An 18,068-nucleotide genomic window follows, 5' to 3' on the forward strand; every position below is an offset into this window, starting at 1 on the left:
ATACATATTTTGAAATATACAGTGTTGATGTTCAGAGTGAAAATTACTATTATGGGTGAAAGCAGCTAACTATGTTTGCATTTGAAAAATAAAGGTGACATTACTAAGGCAGTGCCTGGTAGGATAGCAGTGGGTAGCATAAGAGCTGGTAAGTTCATTCTTTAGTTCGGGTTTTTCTAGATTTATTTTATTTTTTATAACAGTTTGAAGGTTTAGAAAATAGTACTGAATTAATTAACAAGGAAACGTATAGTGCCTTGCAAACTTATCAATATAGTGCCTTGCAAACTTATCAATAGCCCTCAAACCATGTCATATTTTGTCACAAGCATTGTGATAAATTAAAGTCTGAAACGTGTGGCATGCATTTGTATTCAGCCCCTGAGTAAATACTTTGTAGATAATTACAGCTGCAAGTTTTTAGGATATATCTCTACCAGCTTTGCACATCCAGAGACATCAGTTTTACCTTAGGATCAGTCATATTGGATAAATACGAAAATATCCTTTTTTCAATTGTTGCCACAAATTCTTAATTAGGCCTAGGTCTGGACTTTGACTGGACCTTCCTAACACACAAATGTGCTAATCTAAAGCCTTTCATTGTTAAATGTTTGTCGCTGCTGTCTGCTGGAAGGTGAATCATCACCTTTTTCACAGAGTTGGGGGTGAGGGGTTAGCTGGGAGTTCTTAGCGTTTTGCATGTAGGCTACAAATTTTTAATACTGGTCTAATCTGACCTGAGTAAACAAAAATTGATCCCTGCTCACTAATAAATTCATGGAAGTAATATTTTCAGAATGAAATGAATTCGAGAGTTTCCTACCTGCTGTCTCTTTCTGTGAGTAGTTAGTTCTTATATGTGAAGTTCAGTGTAACGCTCTTAAACAACCAGAACAGATACTCATCCAGCAAAATAACAGATCACACTGCACATACAAACAAGGCATCATTTAAATGACCTCTATAAAAACTAAAAAGGTTTTCCACTTGATCCGATTTAACCAACCAGTGCAAATTCACAACGAAACAAAACTGATAAAGAATAAACATTTTTACCCAGCAACATCTATCTTCTTCCTCTCCATAGCAACAAAGTTAAGACCACAGAATGACGTATGACTTTGAGTAATTAAAAAACTTGTGCCACACAGTCAGAACAGGGAATAAATGTTCAAATTTAAAGTGAGCCCGCATAACCTCGCCCTTGATCCAGTGTTAAAAAGGTAAAACTCATGCCTTCGTCCTTATATCATCTACAAATTTTTTACTGCCTTTTCTCCACTCTTGTCTTCTTGCCTCCTATTGGGCCATGATTTGGCTTGTTAGCCACAAAATAAAAAGATATCCTGTTAGCTGCGACGGCAGCAAAAGAGCCGCCATGGCAACAAACGACTACAGTACACTTCCAGGCAGGATTTGAGCATTTTTATTGGACGGCGGGACAGCAGGCTGGGTTTTAGTGTTCTGATAGGCAGACACAGTAACTTGGCGGGTGCATCTACTTGAGGTGACGGGGCTAAGTTGTGTGAAAGTGGGCTGTAATTAAAAGCACGCATAAAGCTGTCAATAGTAGCTTATGACCCAGTGTAATTAGCCTAATATGATTTCTCTCTGCGGGCTGTGGTGTGCTAAACTGAACTGACTCGTCCTTGTGTGTGCTTGATACACATGCAGAGAAAGTGCAGTGGCCAGATATGAACACAGGTGGATGGGTGAGTGAACAGCTTGATAAGTTCATGTAAAGAAGAACACATAAAACATCATAAAGTGACAGAAAACTAAGAAAGTGGTTGGAGAATAACTTTTAGGTAAAAAAACTCAGTTCTTCACTCCCTGATACAAACTATAACAGAGTACCACTGTATACTTGTGTTTATTGCCAACTCACACATAACATGTTGTCCATCCACCTCAAACCCCCCTCCACCGTCAAATTCTCCAGGGACATGTAGCGGTCACCATTAAAAGGTCTTTCCAATACAAGCTCTGTTACCGAGCAGGCTAACAGTTAATTCGATTGGCTGGCTGGTAATCAGGAAGTGGGGTGCTCAGAGGACCCAGTGATTAATGGCTCTGTTGCTCGCTCGTCATCTCCCAAAGCTCCTCCTTCCCTCCCTCCTCATGTCATAAATTAGAAGTCTCGTAAATAAAGACAGCACCACAATCAGGCAAACTCAATCAATTACATCCGTTCTCTGGCCTCGGCTCATACGTCTGACAGGCAGGAATGCTAATGTTATTGTTGCTTCCAAAGGGCTAACCTGTCAATTAGAGGGCCAATGCACAAACACAACAGCATGATTATGGACTGCTCCATTTAACACCTGTCTGATTAGTTATGTGGATATGCGCTGGTGTGTCTGTGATTGTTGGAGATAATGGGTCCTGGATGAGATAGTGCTGTGGCAAGATGGTATTGTGTTTAAGACAATGTGTTTAAAATAAATCTTACTGCAAAACCTCTAATGTGTTAGTAACTTTAGTCTTGTCTCCAAATGAGGCTCACGTCAGAATATTTACTCAGTTTTGTAGCAAATGGAGTTGTTTAAGTTTATTTGTAAACAACCCCATTTGCCTGAATTTCAAAATCTTATGTTTACCTTTTTTTTATAGATTAACTCTTCAAAATACTCCTTTCTTTTTACCTGGTACTGGTATGCTGTGTAAGGCTGGAGTCCGCCATCTTTGAATGATGTAGAGATATTCTTATAAACGACTGTTGCTGTACCCGTCTTGTCAGTGTCCAAGGCGCTCTGCCTGCGGTACACCTCATAATGTAGGATCCTACCATTCGACTGAGCCGGGGGGGACCATGTGAGAAGAAAGCTTGTCCGCAGGCCGGTAGGAGGGTCAGGTGTGAGATCTAAGAGTGGCGCCGGCTGACCGGCAGGGGGAGCCTCCAGTGTGAGTACCGAGGACCAGTCACTGGAGGAACAGCCCAGCACTGTGCAAGCCTCTACCCTTACTTCATACCTACACAGAAAAAAAATGAGATTTTTGAGATTAGGTATGTACATGGGGAATTTCTTTTAAGGGAACAACTAATAGTTATTCTCTTTACAGATTCTCCCAAAAGGACTAAGGATCTCTGTTGCCTCTTCAGTATTACTCTGTGGTTCATAGCTGATTTTTTTCTTATTAATGTTCTCCTTGCCTGGCCTGTCAGTTTAGGTGGATAACCATGGTTTGTCATGCTCCATCCTTGGATAATGGATTAAACTATACTCCATCAGACATTCAAATCATGGGATATTGTTTTATGACCTAACTGTGCTTTAAACCTCTCCACAACACAAATTGTTGATGCTGTTTGTTCAATAATGTTCTCTGACAAACCTTTGAAACCTTCACTGAACAGCTGGATTTATACTAAGATTAAGTTACAAGTGGACTTATACACTGCTCAAAAAAATAAAGGGAACACTCAAATAACACATCCTAGATCTGAATGAATGAAATATTCTCATTGAATACTTTGTTCTGTACAAAGTTGAATGTGCTGACAACAAAATCACACAAAAATCATCCATGGAAATCAAATGTATTAACCAATGGAGGCCTGGATTTGGAGTCACACACAAAATTAAAGTGGAAAAACACACTACAGGCTGATCCAACTAAGTAATGTCCTTAAAACAAGTCAAAATGAAGCTCAGTATTGTGTGTGGCCTCCATGTGTCTGTATGACCTCCCTACAACGCCTGGGCATGCTCCTGATGAGACGGCAGATGGTCTCCTGAGGGATCTCCTCCCAGACCTGGACTAAAGCATCCACCAACTCCTGAACAGTCTGTGGTGCCACATGATGTTGGTGGATGGAGCGAGACATGATGTTCCAGATGTGCTCAATCGGATTCCGGTCTGTGGAACGGGCGGGCCGGTCCATATCTTCAGTGTCTTCATCTTGCAGGAACTGCTGACACACTCCAGCCACATGAGGTCTAGCATTGTCCTGCATTAGGAGGAACCCTGGGCCAACCGCACCAGCATATGGTCTCACAAGGGGTCTGAGGATCACATCTGGGTACCTAATGGCAGTCAGGTTACCTCTGGTGAGCACATGGAGGGCCATGCGGCCCTCCAAAGAAATGCCACCCCACACCATTACTGACCCACTGCCAAACCGGTCATGCTGAAGGATGTTGCAGGCAGCAGATTGCTCTCCATGGTGTCTCCAGACTCTGTCACGTCTGTCACATGTGCTCAGTGTGAACCTGCTTTCATCTGTGAAGAGCACAGGGCGCCAGTGGTGAATTTGCCAATCCTGGTGTTCTCTGGCAAATGCCAAGCGTCCTGCACTGTGTTGGGCTGTGAGCACAACCACCATTTGTGGACGTTGGGCCCTCATACCATCCTCATGGAGTCGGTTTCTAACCGTTTGTGCAGACACATGCACATTTGTGGCCTGCTGGAGGTCATTTTGCAGGGCTCTGGCAGTGCTCCTCCTGTTCCTCCTTGCACAAAGGCGGAGGTAACGGGCCTGCTGCTGGGTTGTTGTCCTCCTACGGCCTCCTCCACGTCTCCTGGTGTATTGGCCTGTCTCCTGGTAGGGCCTCCAGGCTCTGGACACTACGCTGACAGACACAGCAAACCTTTCCACAGCTCGCATTGATGTGCCATCCTGGATGAGCTGCACTACCTGAGCCACTTGTGTGGGTTGTAGAGTCCGTCTCATGCTACCACGAGTGTGAAAGAACCACCAACATTCAAAAGTGACCAAAACATCAGCCAGAAAGCATAGGTACTGAGAAGTGGTCTGTGGTCCCCACCTGCAGAACCACTCCTTTATTGAGTATGTCTTGCTAATCGCCAAACATTTCCCCCTGTTGTCTATTCTATTTGCACAACATCATGTGAAATTGATTGTCAATCAGTGTTGCTTCCTAAGTGGACAGTTTGATTTCACAGAAGTTTGATTTACTTGGAGTTATATTGTGTTGTTTAAGTGTTACCTTTATTTTTTTGAGCAGTGTACAGGTCCTTCTCAAAATATTAGCATATTGTGATAAAGTTCATTATTTTCCATAATGTCATGATGAAAATTTAACATTCATATATTTTAGATTCATTGCACACTAACTGAAATATTTCAGGTCTTTTATTGTCTTAATACGGATGATTTTGGCATACAGCTCATGAAAGCCCAAAATTCCTATCTCACAAAATTAGCATATCATTAAAAGGGTCTCTAAACGAGCTATGAACCTTATCATCTGAATCAACGAGTTAACTCTAAACACCTGCAAAAGATTCCTGAGGCCTTTAAAACTCCCATCCTGGTTCATCACTCAAAGCCCCAATCATGGGTAAGACTGCCGACCTGACTGCTGTCCAGAAGGCCACTATTGACACCCTCAAGCAAGAGGGTAAGACACAGAAAGACATTTCTGAACGAATAGGCTGTTCCCAGAGTGCTGTATCAAGGCACCTCAGTGGGAAGTCTGTGGGAAGGAAAAAGTGTGGCAGAAAACGCTGCACAACGAGAAGAGGTGACCGGACCCTGAGGAAGATTGTGGAGAAGGGCCAATTCCAGACCTTGGGGGACCTGCGGAAGCAGTGGACTGAGTCTGGAGTAGAAACATCCAGAGCCACTGTGCACAGGCGTGTGCAGGAAATGGGCTACAGGTGCCGCATTCCCCAGACCTGGGCTACAGAGAAGCAGCACTGGACTGTTGCTCAGTGGTCCAAAGTACTTTTTTCGGATGAAAGCAAATTCTGCATGTCATTCAGAAATCAAGGTGCCAGAGTCTGGAGGAAGACTGGGGAGAAGGAAATGCCAAAATGCCAGAAGTCCAGTGTCAAGTACCCACAGTCAGTGATGGTCTGGGGTGCCGTGTCAGCTGCTGGTGTTGGTCCACTGTGTTTTATCAAGGGCAGGGTCAATGCAGCTAGCTATCAGGAGATTTTGGAGCACTTCATGCTTCCATCTGCTGAAAAGCTTTATGGAGATGAAGATTTCATTTTTCAGCACGACCTGGCACCTGCTCACAGTGCCAAAACCACTGGTAAATGGTTTACTGACCATGGTATCACTGTGCTCAATTGGCCTGCCAACTCTCCTGACCAGAACCCCATAGAGAATCTGTGGGATATTGTGAAAAGAACGTTGAGAGACTCAAGACCCAACACTCTGGATGAGCTAAAGGCCGCTATCGAAGCATCCTGAGCCTCCATAAGACCTCAGCAGTGCCACAGGCTGATTGCCTCCATGCCACGCCGCATTGAAGCAGTCATTTCTGCAAACGGATTCCCGACCAAGTATTGAGTGCATAACTGTACATGATTATTTGAAGGTTGACGTTTTTTGTATTAAAAACACTTTTCTTTTATTGGTCTGATGAAATATGCTAATTTTGTGAGATAGGAATTTTGGGTTTTCATGAGCTGTATGCCAAAATCATCCGTATTAAGACAATAAAAGACCTGAAATATTTCAGTTAGTGTGCAATGAATCTAAAATATATGAATGTTAAATTTTCATCATGACATTATGGAAAATAATGAACTTTATCACAATATGCTAATATTTTGAGAAGGACCTGTATGTTTGTCACACTTCACTTCACCACTTTTATTTCTAAATAATTGTGAAAATCAGGTATCCTTTTCCGTCCACAGTTATGCACTGCTTTTTAAAGCATTGTGATCACATGAAGTCCCCCAAAAATGCATTGAATTTGTTGTTGCAATACGATAAAATGTAAAGTGAGCAAGATCATGAGGTCACATTTGTAAGTGAGATTTAAAAAAACAGCGAGGAGTGAAGTGGAAAAGCAGAGAAAAGGCCAGTAGATAGACGAAAGGTCATCAAAGAGAGAGAGAGTGTGCAGGTGTCCTTAAGGTAATAAGGCTGATGAGTTTTTTTCTTTTTTTATCTGAGTCTTATCACCACATGCACAGGTTTAGACATACTCTGCTGCAGATACAGATACCCCGACATGTTCAGTACACACCGGAACATAAACACCACTCCACATGCATATGTGCCTCTATGCATAAATTTAAATAAACTACTGTCTTTGAAAGTGGAAAAAGCGGAATCACTGACAGAAATCTTTTCTGACTGACCTACGGTAAGGGCTCAGCCCCCGCAGAATGATTTGTTTGTCAGAAAAGACACTATGCTCTGGAGTGAAGACAGCACTGGTGATGTTAAGCTGGACTGGATCTCTCAGATACACAGCGTAGCTCACAATCTGTCCATTAGGTCGAGCTGGTGTCTGCCACTCTACTCTAACCTGGTAAGAAAAAGGACATAACATCTTCAAAACTGTTCAATGACAGCTTCTAGAGTTCTTGATTCAGGTCAATTTAAAAAGATTGACCCACCTGGGTTGCCTCCAGTGATGTTAGGGTTGGGAGACCCACACCAGATGGGGCTGATGGATGAGACTTTGCTGTGGCTACCTCACTGCTGACAGTGCCTCTACTGTTGTTGGCTCTGACAACATAGCTGTATTCCATGCTTGGCTGAAGAGTGAAGTCATGATAATGGGTGTCTGTGCCAACGTAGATAACTTCACCATCTCTGCAGAGCTCATATCCAGTGATGATCCCATTAGGATGATTGGGTGGTCTCCAGGTAATCTCAACGGACTCTGGGCCAGTAACCTTGTAATATATAGTTGAAGATAAAATACATAAAATGGGGTAATGACTTGGTAAAGGGGAGAAACTACTTTTTAGTGACATCAACAAAATCAGCCAAAACATAATAATGAATTATGAATGAAAATTTAAAAACATTGTTCGTGCAAAAATCAAACTTACACATGACCACTACACTTGTTTAACTGATTTTTCAATGCTACTGTTAACAGTAAAGATGAACAAACCCTCAAATTTAATGTACTTTATTCACCACAGATTTAAAAATTTGTTGAAATTCCAAGGTGGAGATAAAATCCACCTTAAGAGTAGGGGCTGCCAGGTGTGTCGGGGGAGCTTCCTCAGTAACTACGGTTCTTGTGTTGCTGGTAGTGCAGCCACCTCTGGTACAAGCCAACAGAACCAGTTGATAGGATGTATGTGGCTGCAGGTCTGACAGCGCTGTGTTGAGGTCTCTCCCACGATAAGCCTCTTTGTTGTTCATTTTCAGGACATATACTGTCACCTCTCCATTCTGCATCAGCGGTTTAACCCATGAAATGTTTACATGATCAGATGTTATGGCATCAACTGTGGGGGCTTCCACCATCACAGGTGGGGCCTCTAGTGTTGTGATGTTGGTCTGTGGGCTGGTTATACATCCCTCTGAGGTGCAGGCTGTCACTGAATAGCTATAAGAAAAAAAAAAGAAGTGAAAACTTTCTGTTTTTTTGTGTCTATTTTCTAAAATATCTGATAAGCAAATGAGAGATCACAAGTTGATGGAAACAAAAGACACGAATACCTATATGTTGAAAATGGCTGAAGGTCTTCATCTGTGTAGGTCAAGACAGTTGGGTCAAAACTGAATGAGAAACTAACATTATTTCTATGTATCCTGTAGGACTGTAGAACCCCGTTTGGCTCCAAAGGAGGAGCCCAGGACACCACCACCTCGCTGGGCCGGTCCTGGACGTGACGCACTGTTGGAGAGGCTAGGCCACGAGGAGGGGCTTGTCTGGTTGTTACAGTTACCCAGGGGCTACAGGTGTGTCCCGCTGTGTTGTGAGTACAGACGCTAAACTCGTACTGGGTCCAGGGACACAAACCAGTTACTGTGTAGGAGAAGGATTCAGCTTTCTGTGGGGATGTTTCTGTGAAGAGCACCTGTGGAAGGCATGATGGATGATCAAGGTGGGTGCTTCAATAAAAAAAAAAAACTTATTTTAAATAAAAATAAACTGTGCAAAAGCATGTTCTTTTTGATGGAACTGCATGTTTATTAACTATGAGAGTAAAATCAAAGCCTTAAGTTATTTTTTCCGGCAAACGTTAAATTGATTAAAGTGATTCTTGCCAATATTTCACCTACCTTTGCCCCATCAGTATCCTCTTTATTAATTCCTAACCTCCTCCTCTCCTCCAAACTCCTTCCAAGCAGAGAATATTTTCCAATTGGCCCATTGGGTTGTGAGGGAGGGTCCCAAGTAAACGACACATGGTCAGAGCCGACCGAAAGAGGCCTGGGGGGCAGCTGGGAAGCAGGTGGTGCAGCTGCCGTGGTGATGTGCTGAAGAGGGGTGTGCGCGCAACCTGCCTTGGTACAGGCTTCAAGAGTCAGAGAGTAAACAGTCCAAGGCTCCAAACGACGAAACAGGAAACTCCGCGTTAGGCCACTGAACTCCAGGTTCCCCTCACTGTACAAATTATACATCTAGATGGACGAATATGGGAAAGAAAACAGTCAAGGAGGATTTTCAGATGGGACCCTAAGGACACTGGACACATGTTTGTTTGAGTTGTTTAGCGGTCACAACGTGTACGTAGTATTGTTAAAGTACTTGCAGATTATATAAAGACATGTTAGAAATAACAGCTATAATGAACTACAAGGGGTAATTAAAACAAAATCTATATGTTGCCACTGTGATGATCTCAACCTCACCTTTAGTCTGTGATTTTGTCACATCTCTTGCATAGGGTTGTCAAAATAATCAAGATTTCAATATAATACTAAAATAATACATTCTTTAAAGACACTCATGCACATCCAAACACATACCAAATTAGCTTTTTTCATTTTCCCAAGTTGGCACACAACTTCACACAGCCCCGCTGCAGACAGTGAGCTGCTGCTAGAAGTTTAAAACTCCACTAACTTGGCAAGCAGGGCCAGAGGGGTGCCTGTGCGAACACCTTCAGTTAAAAAGGCAAACGCAAATGTACTCTTTGGAGGTTTTTTGCCTATGAGGCAGACTAATAGGAAAAGCTGCCAAAAAGCCCTGATACTATGCTACAAAACTCTACAACCTGCAGCATCTTAAAGACAGATGCTTTATGGACCAGGCCATTATGTGCACTGTAAAAAAAACAACTTTTTTTGTATCAAACAGATTCTTAATATACATTTTCTTCTAAATCTTAATTGCTTTCTTCTTAATGGTTCTGCCATATTTAATACAATTAAAATATTGTCACACGGCAATTGGTAATTGGTTTTTATGCTTTTCTATGCATTTCTATGCATTTAAAAAAAGGTTACTGAGATACTGAAAATGTGATATTTGTGAATTTGTTTGTGTTGTGACAACCCTGGTTATGATCAGTACCCTGATGACTCCATTTGGAGCATGTGGCTCATCCCAGCTGAGCAGCAATGCTCTGCCCTCCTCTCTCTGCTCCACTGTGAAGTTCCCCAGGCCGGTCGGAGAAGCCTCCAGGGTCATGACCTCCACCCATGGACTGGAAACGCTGCCTGAAGGGGTACAAAACAATCAGACTCACTCGTGGTTATCTTACTATTCAGTTCCTATGTTTAAATTTCCTTCATTTTATTTTCCAAACTACCTGCCCCATTCACAGCTTCCACACAGAAACTGTACTGGCTGTATGGGTCAAGACCAAAGACTGCTGCCTCCAACACTGAACCCTGAGACACAGAAAACATGTTACAGAACATTGATTCTCAAATTGTGGCACAAGTAATGCTACCTGGGTTGACTTTAGTGGTATTCAAAACAATTTTTGGCACAATGTTTTTAACACAACTAAAACTAACTTTAAAGTCGAGCTATTGTAAACCTACCAACACTCAAAAAGATGTGTTGTTTAAGCACATTGATCTTTGCTTCATTAAAAACATTTAAACACAGAAGTGTATTTCTCAGCATGTTACCCTGAATGACTTATTAACACTTTCTGATACTTTTTCAAACTTGAAATTTGGAAATTTTAACTTTTAAGTAAAAAATTTATATTTATGATGGTATAACACAAAGCCGTAGTTCTGTTATATTACTATTTTGAAATCTGGTATTCAGAAAACCTGATATTTAAATAATTTTTACTTGTTATAAATTGGATATATATGAAAAGTTGGCTTTACGACAAGAATGATTGAGCAAAAGTAAAAAGGCAATAGAGAAAAACTGATGGTGAAGTGGGTGAATGCCAACATGACAGCCAGCCAGAGGACATTAGTTACACACTCAAATCCTGTGTGAACAAAAACAGTGCATCAGCCATTTAAAGCAGAATGAAAAAGAACAATGAAAACTAAGATGACATAACATGGGATTTGTGATATCAATGTTTCAACATACAGGCTCTGCCATGGTCAAGGAAGAAACACATGCCAGAGTAGCAGAGATAGAGTGAGCAACGTGAAAAGCAAATGGCTTTCCCTAGTGGGTGAATTCAAAGCTTCCAGATTAAGTATTTATGTCGAACATGCACCATTTCATATCACATACACAAACACACAAAACCAGGGTGTATGCCAGTAGCTTTAGGCAGTGGGACCCAGCCCAACACCCTGGCAGATGCAGGAAAAGTGTGTATGCAAGCGTGATAGACAGAAAACACCATTTACTAATTGATAAGAGGCACACTGTTGTTTGAAAAGGCCCTGGCGTGCGATGACATGGAAGTCTGGGAGCACTAGGCTCCAGGATGTAGAATTTATACCCTGTCTTTGTGTTTGCCTATAACTGGGAGCTCCGAAGCAGCTATGAGAGTGATGTCTCTGCGTCTGAACGCATTTGTGTGAATGTGTAACACAGGAGGGTATGCTTCTTTCAAGTGTTGAGTCTGCAGATCAAATTTTGCTTGCACATAATGGAGCATATGTAAAGAGATTAACTGGTAACCCACTTCAATGCAACTGCAGCAGGATCAAAAAGGCTCAAATTTTCACTGAATCAAATGAAATCCCTGACAAATCACCGTGGCGTGGCATCAAGGCTGAAATGTCGGAACAACAACCAGAATGCATGTACTTGCTATATTCATGTCTGGAAGCCAACATATTTTTCATTCACAGTGAAACGGGATTAATAAGCCCCTAGACACCTAGACACAAGCTAAATCCTCCTGCAAATCACAGCACTTCTCACTAAAAGAGGGAGGGAGGGCCACAATGACAATGGATTTGGAGAGAGGATAAAAAAAGAGAACGTGCGGAGGGAGTGCAAAAAAGAAGGTAAACAATTGCATGTTAGCAAGGCAACACAGGGCAGACAGTTAGGAAAGACTTATAACTAAAAGTAAGATGTGAGTTAGTTAATAACTGATGAAACAAATAAAAAAATGAAGAGATGGGGGAGAGAGAAAAGTGAACCAAAGAAGGAGGAGGCTAAAGCTGCAGAAAAAAAAAAAAGATAGATGTGGCAAAAGGGAAAGACGGATTAAGTGAGCCAGAATGAGAGATCTCTCTACCTTAAAAGCCAGTGAAATATGTGAGGCATGTGGCCTATAAAGCGGTTAACATATGCACATTGTCAATAGCAGCATCTGGCGCTGGCAGATTTTATAGGAGCATGGAGACTCTGCTACATGCCTCTAGATGGCAATACATTCAAACACTTTATCACTGAAACACACCGCATTAACAGGCTGCTTTCTGCAACACAGACACACACACAACAATCAAGGACTGACCGTGAAATCCACACACACAAGCAGGTGACCAGACTGGTATTAAATGCCGGTGAAATACACAACTATTACACTGCATTAACACCTCACACAATAACTATTCCACTCTACATTCCACTCTACATACACACACTCCTGTTCAGAGCATACATAACGAAACAATCAATGCACGTATCAAGGAATGGGAGAATTTGTTGTTAACACTTACAAACATAAAAAATAAAAAGGAGGAAAAGCCGTAGTTAACTAGGTTAAACCAAGAAAAAACACTGGGAGGACAACCTACTATCTATACATTTTCTATCATGTTTACCATAAGCTCACTCTGATTTGTTAGATTAAAGTGACAGAGCTGTAAATTTGAGTTTTCTTTGTTTTTGTCTAGTTTTGGGTTTGTGCCCAGAGTCTGCATAAGATTATATGGGGACTAAACGGAATTTGATTTGAGAATTGTCGCATTACCATGAGTCACTATCAGCCAGCTAATATACCATATTGCCAAATTATTTGTCTATTTCTACATGTATATGACCATTGATAACATCCCATTCTTAATCTATAAGCTCCAATTTGTTGATGGACCCACCGTTGCCAGCAATAGCAACTTTAACTATTTGTAAACATCTCCACAATGTTTAAGAATGTGTTCATAGTTAGATGAGAAAATCAGAATTGCAGCCTCCACTCCAATTCTTCCAGTGTTCAAGAAGGTTGAGGTCAGGACTCTGTGTAAGCCAGTCAAGTTTCTCCTCACCAAACTTTATACACCTGCAGCCATGGAAGTCATTGTAACACCGAAATTAATTGGTGGTGTGACTTGATACTTTTGGCAATATATCTATCTCCTTTATATCATCCATGTATAAACCTGGCACATGTAGGCAACCATCTGCCTAGATAGTATGCCTGAAATGCTGTGACAGGACACAGAAAAAAGAAACATCCATGTATAAACATTTTTGCATAAAACATCTTACATTATAATTAAAAACTGGAAAATATAATTTAGCCAACATCATCACATGATTTGACTCCAGTAAGAAATCTGTGTTGCTTGAATGAGTCAATTTATATGTATTTAAAGAATATTGATTAGTTACACACACAGTGATATATTTCAAGTATTTAATTATGTTAATTATGATGAATACGTCTTACAACTAATTAAAAGCCAAATTTCAGTTTCTCAATAAATTAAAATATTACCAAAGAACAATAATAAAGGATTTTTCAGAACAGAAATGTTGGCTTTATGAAAAGTATGTAATGTACAGTATGTGCTGCAGTTCACACTAAATCTACACCAAATTCTTAAATGAGCTTTGCTTCACGATCCTCAGAAGGCTGCGGCTATCCCTGTTGCTTGTACACCTCTTTCCAACACAGTTTTTCCTTCCACTTAATTTTTCATTCACTCTGTGAACAGCCAACTTATTTAACAATGTTTTCGGCCTACCCTCCCTGTGAAGTGTGTCAATAACTACTTGATTTCAACTAGAAATCTTCCCCATAATTATGGAGGCCGTAAAATGGCCACGACACAACATTTTCCACTGGTAATATTATTTTATTCTGAGAAACCAAAGTTTGGATTTTCATTACCTATAAGCTATACTCATCAAAATGCAACAAAAATTCACTTGTAATATATCATTCAATGTGTAATGAATCAATATAGCAAAACTGTAAAATTTTCAGTCAGTCAGTCATTTTCTACCGCTTATTCCATAGTGGGTCGCGGGGAGCTGGTGCCTATCTCCAGCAGTCTATGGGCGAGAGGCGGGGTACACCCTGGACAGGTTGCCAGTCCATCGCAGGGCAACACACAAACAACTACGCACACACTCATTCATACACCTAAAGGCAATTTAGAGAGACCAATTAACCTAACAGGCATGTCTTTGGACTGTGGGAGGAAGCCGGAGTACCCAGTGAGAACCCACGCATGCACGGGGAGAACATGCAAACTCCATACAGAAAGACCCCCGGCCGGGAATCGAACCCAGGACCTTCTTGCTGCAAGGTAACAGTGCTACCAACTGTGCCACCGTGTTAAATTTTCAGTCAGTCAGTCAGTCAGTCATTTTCTACCGTTTATTCCATAGTGGGTCACGGGGGAGCTGGTGCCTATCTCCAGCAGTCTATGGGCGAGAGGCGGGGTACACCCTGGACAGGTTGCCAGTCCATCGCAGGGCAACACACAAACAACCATACACACACTCATTCACACCTAAGGGCAATTTAGAGTTACCAATTAACCTAACAGGCATGTCTTTGGACTGTGGGAGGAAGCCGGAGTACCCGGTGAGAACCCACGCATGCATGGGGAGAACATGCAAACTCCATGCAGAAAGACCCCAGGTTGGGAATCGAACCCAGGACCTTCTTGCTGCAAGGCAACAGTGCTACCAACTGCGCCACCGTGCAGCCCTGTTAAATTTTCAATTAAAATAAATTAACTTTGGGCACAGCGATGATGGTGTAGGGGTTAAGCATGCAACCATATGCAGAGGCTACAGTCCTCGAAGCGGCTGTCCCGGGTTCGAGTCCCGGACCCCTACCCCTCTTTCCTGTCTACCTACTGTCAAAAATAATAAATAAATAAAGGCCAGTAGTGCCGAAAAAATATATTTTTTAAAATAAATTAACTTTGAGGCTATAATTTATTGAGATGAACTTAGATATACTGGGATAACATTTTTTTTTAGCATGTTGATAAAAAAAAAAGATGGTTTTAGAGAAAGTCTGTTGTGGTTTACAGAGCTCACATTGATATTGGCTTATCAGAGGTGAAAGGGTGAAAGTTATTTGTATCAATATGGTTTACCAAGCTAATAATCACAACAAAAAACCACTTTATCTCCACATTTGACATAAAAGCTGTGGCTACCGTAGAAAACAGCCTTCATAAATGATGTTTTCTTTCCTGTTAGGCCTTTTTCTGAGGGAAAAAATGGCCAGCTTATAAAGTCCACATTAGGAGCTGCATAGTAAGATATGAAAGGAAAGGGTTCTTGTCAACTCAAATTCAGTGAACTCCTCTGTATGCATATGTGCGTGGATGATCAAAGTCACCAGTTAATCATACAAAATGCAAAAGAAACGAGCAAGAAGTGAAGAGAAAAGGGGGAGATAGTGGGGAGTGTAAACAAGAAAGAGGAAGAAAAAGGAAGAGTGATACGGACAGAGAAGAGGAGACAGGAAGAGGTCTTGCTAATGTATACATTAAAGCCTTCACCAATCCAACATGGTTCAACACAACACCGAGCACTGAGTGCAAGGAAGCAATCTATTTCATCTTTTTTTTCATTCTAAATCCACCTGACAGTGTGCACTTCTGCACAAAAAACCTTTGCAGAAAGAGCTCCTAGGACCATGATGTGTAATCAAGTTTTTGTGAATGCATTTGCATGTATACTAACAAGTGCAAATCTGCAACCGTTTTGTTTTCTGAGTTTGACTCTTGGATCCCTAAAATTGTATGTGCGCGACGGGCCATTAGTGTGTGTTCTGATGTTCAGGTAGGGAGGCATAGTAAAGCCAGGGGGACAGTGTGTGATACTAATTAAGAATAACCATGTGTATTTGTCAAAAGAATTATGCTGATTATCTCACAAAGGCCCCAGTCCCGGGCCCTGCAGAGAGATAGAGACACAGAGCCAGACCAGCATTAGCATATGGCTACCCACATGTACACATGTGAACGGAAACAGAAGCACACATCCTCTCTTTGTCTCTGATTTATACACAGATCCAACACACACATGTAGGTAACAATGAAAACCAGCGAATACACATGGAAAATGTGACTTGTTAACATGTTAACTACTTCCAACTGATTTTGCGTTGTCTATCTCAAAAGGTTTTGGGATAGTTTTGAATAAACATGTTTTAATCAGTTTCAATTCATCAGTAGATTCAACTAATTTTTTTTCAGTTCAGTTCTTCGCCTTAATAGTCCAGTCTATTAGTCCAAGCTGTGCCCTGAGCAGCCCTGTGAGAGCAGTAATTGTTTTCAGAGGCTTCTGAGGTGAGCCAGTGCACCACATACTGATCCATCGCGCCTCATGCCAAGCTCTAAAGCCAAATCCGTATGTGTGTGTGTCTGCATATTTATATGTGCATACCTAATTCAATGCTGCTGGAACGATTGCCCTGTGTCTGTTTACAAATGCCCTGCATGGGTGTCCCTGCTAGTCAGGATGCGTTAGACAAACCCTGACACACATAGCCATCCGTGCAATACGCACACAAGCATGCGGAGACACACCCACTGAGACACAGAGTGCCATTAGGCATGCATTTTGTCTGTGGCCAGCAATGATGTAGAGAGGGACTGTAGGGGCTTGGAGCAGGCTTACCCACTTCACACCAACATCTATGATTGGCTTTGGCGGCTCAAGACCCCAGGAGCAGCGAATTCATCGTGCATATATCATGTCTTGTGTATGTCTCTGAGCGTGAGTTGGACAAAGACTAATGGACATATACTTAAAAGCCATCTTCTAAAATTAAAATAACTACCGATGAGGATGTTTGTTTACTATTGTTGCGCTCATTTTATAATGTAAATATAACAAATAATCAGCCATACAGTCTAAAAGGAAAAAAAAGTTAATTACCGAAAACAAACATTTTATCAGGGAACTAACAAAACTATTTACGGGGCAAGGCCAGTTTATTTGTAGAGCACATTTTAGAAATAAGATCATTGAAAGTTACACACAGTGCTTAAATGTAATATAAATACAGCTGTTTCTGTGAGTTACGGTAAAGCAGAGTTGTGTCATACTACCATCTCCCAAGCTTTAAACATGTATTCAAGCCCTGTTTAATCTATCATCTGAAAATGGTATGGTATGGCCGTTCACTAGGGGTGTAATGGGAATCCCATTGAAGAGAAGGGATTTTCCCAACAGCTGTGCATGCCACATTCAGGTCCAGCTGGTACAGTAGGCTTTATATTAAAACAGCTCTAATGTTATTAAAACATGTTTTATTCTCAAATATGGGCAAACAATTATTTGCAAATGTGTAAAAACCAACAATGAAGGTTTTCAAGTGGTTATATTGTTGCATAATCTACCTCTCAAGGCATTGGCTATGCCTGCTTATACTACATTATTCACTTCACAGTCTTATGGCTTGGTTTTTGTTTTCTTTGTGGTTTCCTTCAAGAGTTGGAGAAGATTGGAAGATGGACAGCCAGGTAAGTAAATGATGGAGGTATACTGCCTTTATCAGTAGGGCAACCAGAGAAGAAAATAGATTTGAGAGGAGAGTCCTGAGAGGATTTATCCAATAATCACAAGTAATGCAGAAGCAGATCACAGGAAATCCGGAACTGAGCATGAACGAGGGAACAGGTTTCATGCATAAGAGCAAAACAATCTGGCATCTGTCTCAGGGAGTCTGCTCCTCCTGATTAGGCTTGATAAGCTGCAGCTACAGGAGCACACCTGCCATTCACACCTTGTTGTGAGAGAAGGTGAGGAGAAACATAGATAAACACCCCAACTTGCACACAGCTCTGTGAATATGAT

The 18,068-nt window shown here is 41.5% G+C and overlaps 1 protein-coding gene and 1 long non-coding RNA gene across 2 annotated transcripts in view; one reads left to right on the plus strand and one right to left on the minus strand.

Annotated features, from left to right (window-relative positions):
* Positions 1-18,068, minus strand: part of ush2a (Usher syndrome 2A (autosomal recessive, mild)) — a 360,158-nt gene that overhangs the window by 15,894 nt on the left and 326,196 nt on the right. Inside the window, exons 76-83 of the mRNA XM_047364117.1 lie at positions 10,438-10,519; positions 10,200-10,345; positions 8,963-9,304; positions 8,396-8,757; positions 7,913-8,282; positions 7,333-7,614; positions 7,072-7,241; positions 2,649-2,976 (exon numbers count right to left, since the gene is read on the minus strand). Of these exons, the coding sequence (XP_047220073.1) occupies positions 2,649-2,976; positions 7,072-7,241; positions 7,333-7,614; positions 7,913-8,282; positions 8,396-8,757; positions 8,963-9,304; positions 10,200-10,345; positions 10,438-10,519 (2,082 nt within the window). The remainder of the gene's footprint in view (positions 1-2,648; positions 2,977-7,071; positions 7,242-7,332; positions 7,615-7,912; positions 8,283-8,395; positions 8,758-8,962; positions 9,305-10,199; positions 10,346-10,437; positions 10,520-18,068) is intronic.
* On the plus strand, positions 1,064-10,732 carry LOC124867589. The gene is made up of 4 exons (XR_007038108.1): positions 1,064-1,226; positions 8,495-8,784; positions 10,197-10,353; positions 10,453-10,732. It is a non-coding gene; the product is annotated as an uncharacterized LOC124867589 (long non-coding RNA).

The sequence above is a fragment of the Girardinichthys multiradiatus genome, chromosome 4 (genome assembly GCF_021462225.1).
Source record: "Girardinichthys multiradiatus isolate DD_20200921_A chromosome 4, DD_fGirMul_XY1, whole genome shotgun sequence".
NCBI lineage: Eukaryota > Metazoa > Chordata > Actinopteri > Cyprinodontiformes > Goodeidae > Girardinichthys > Girardinichthys multiradiatus.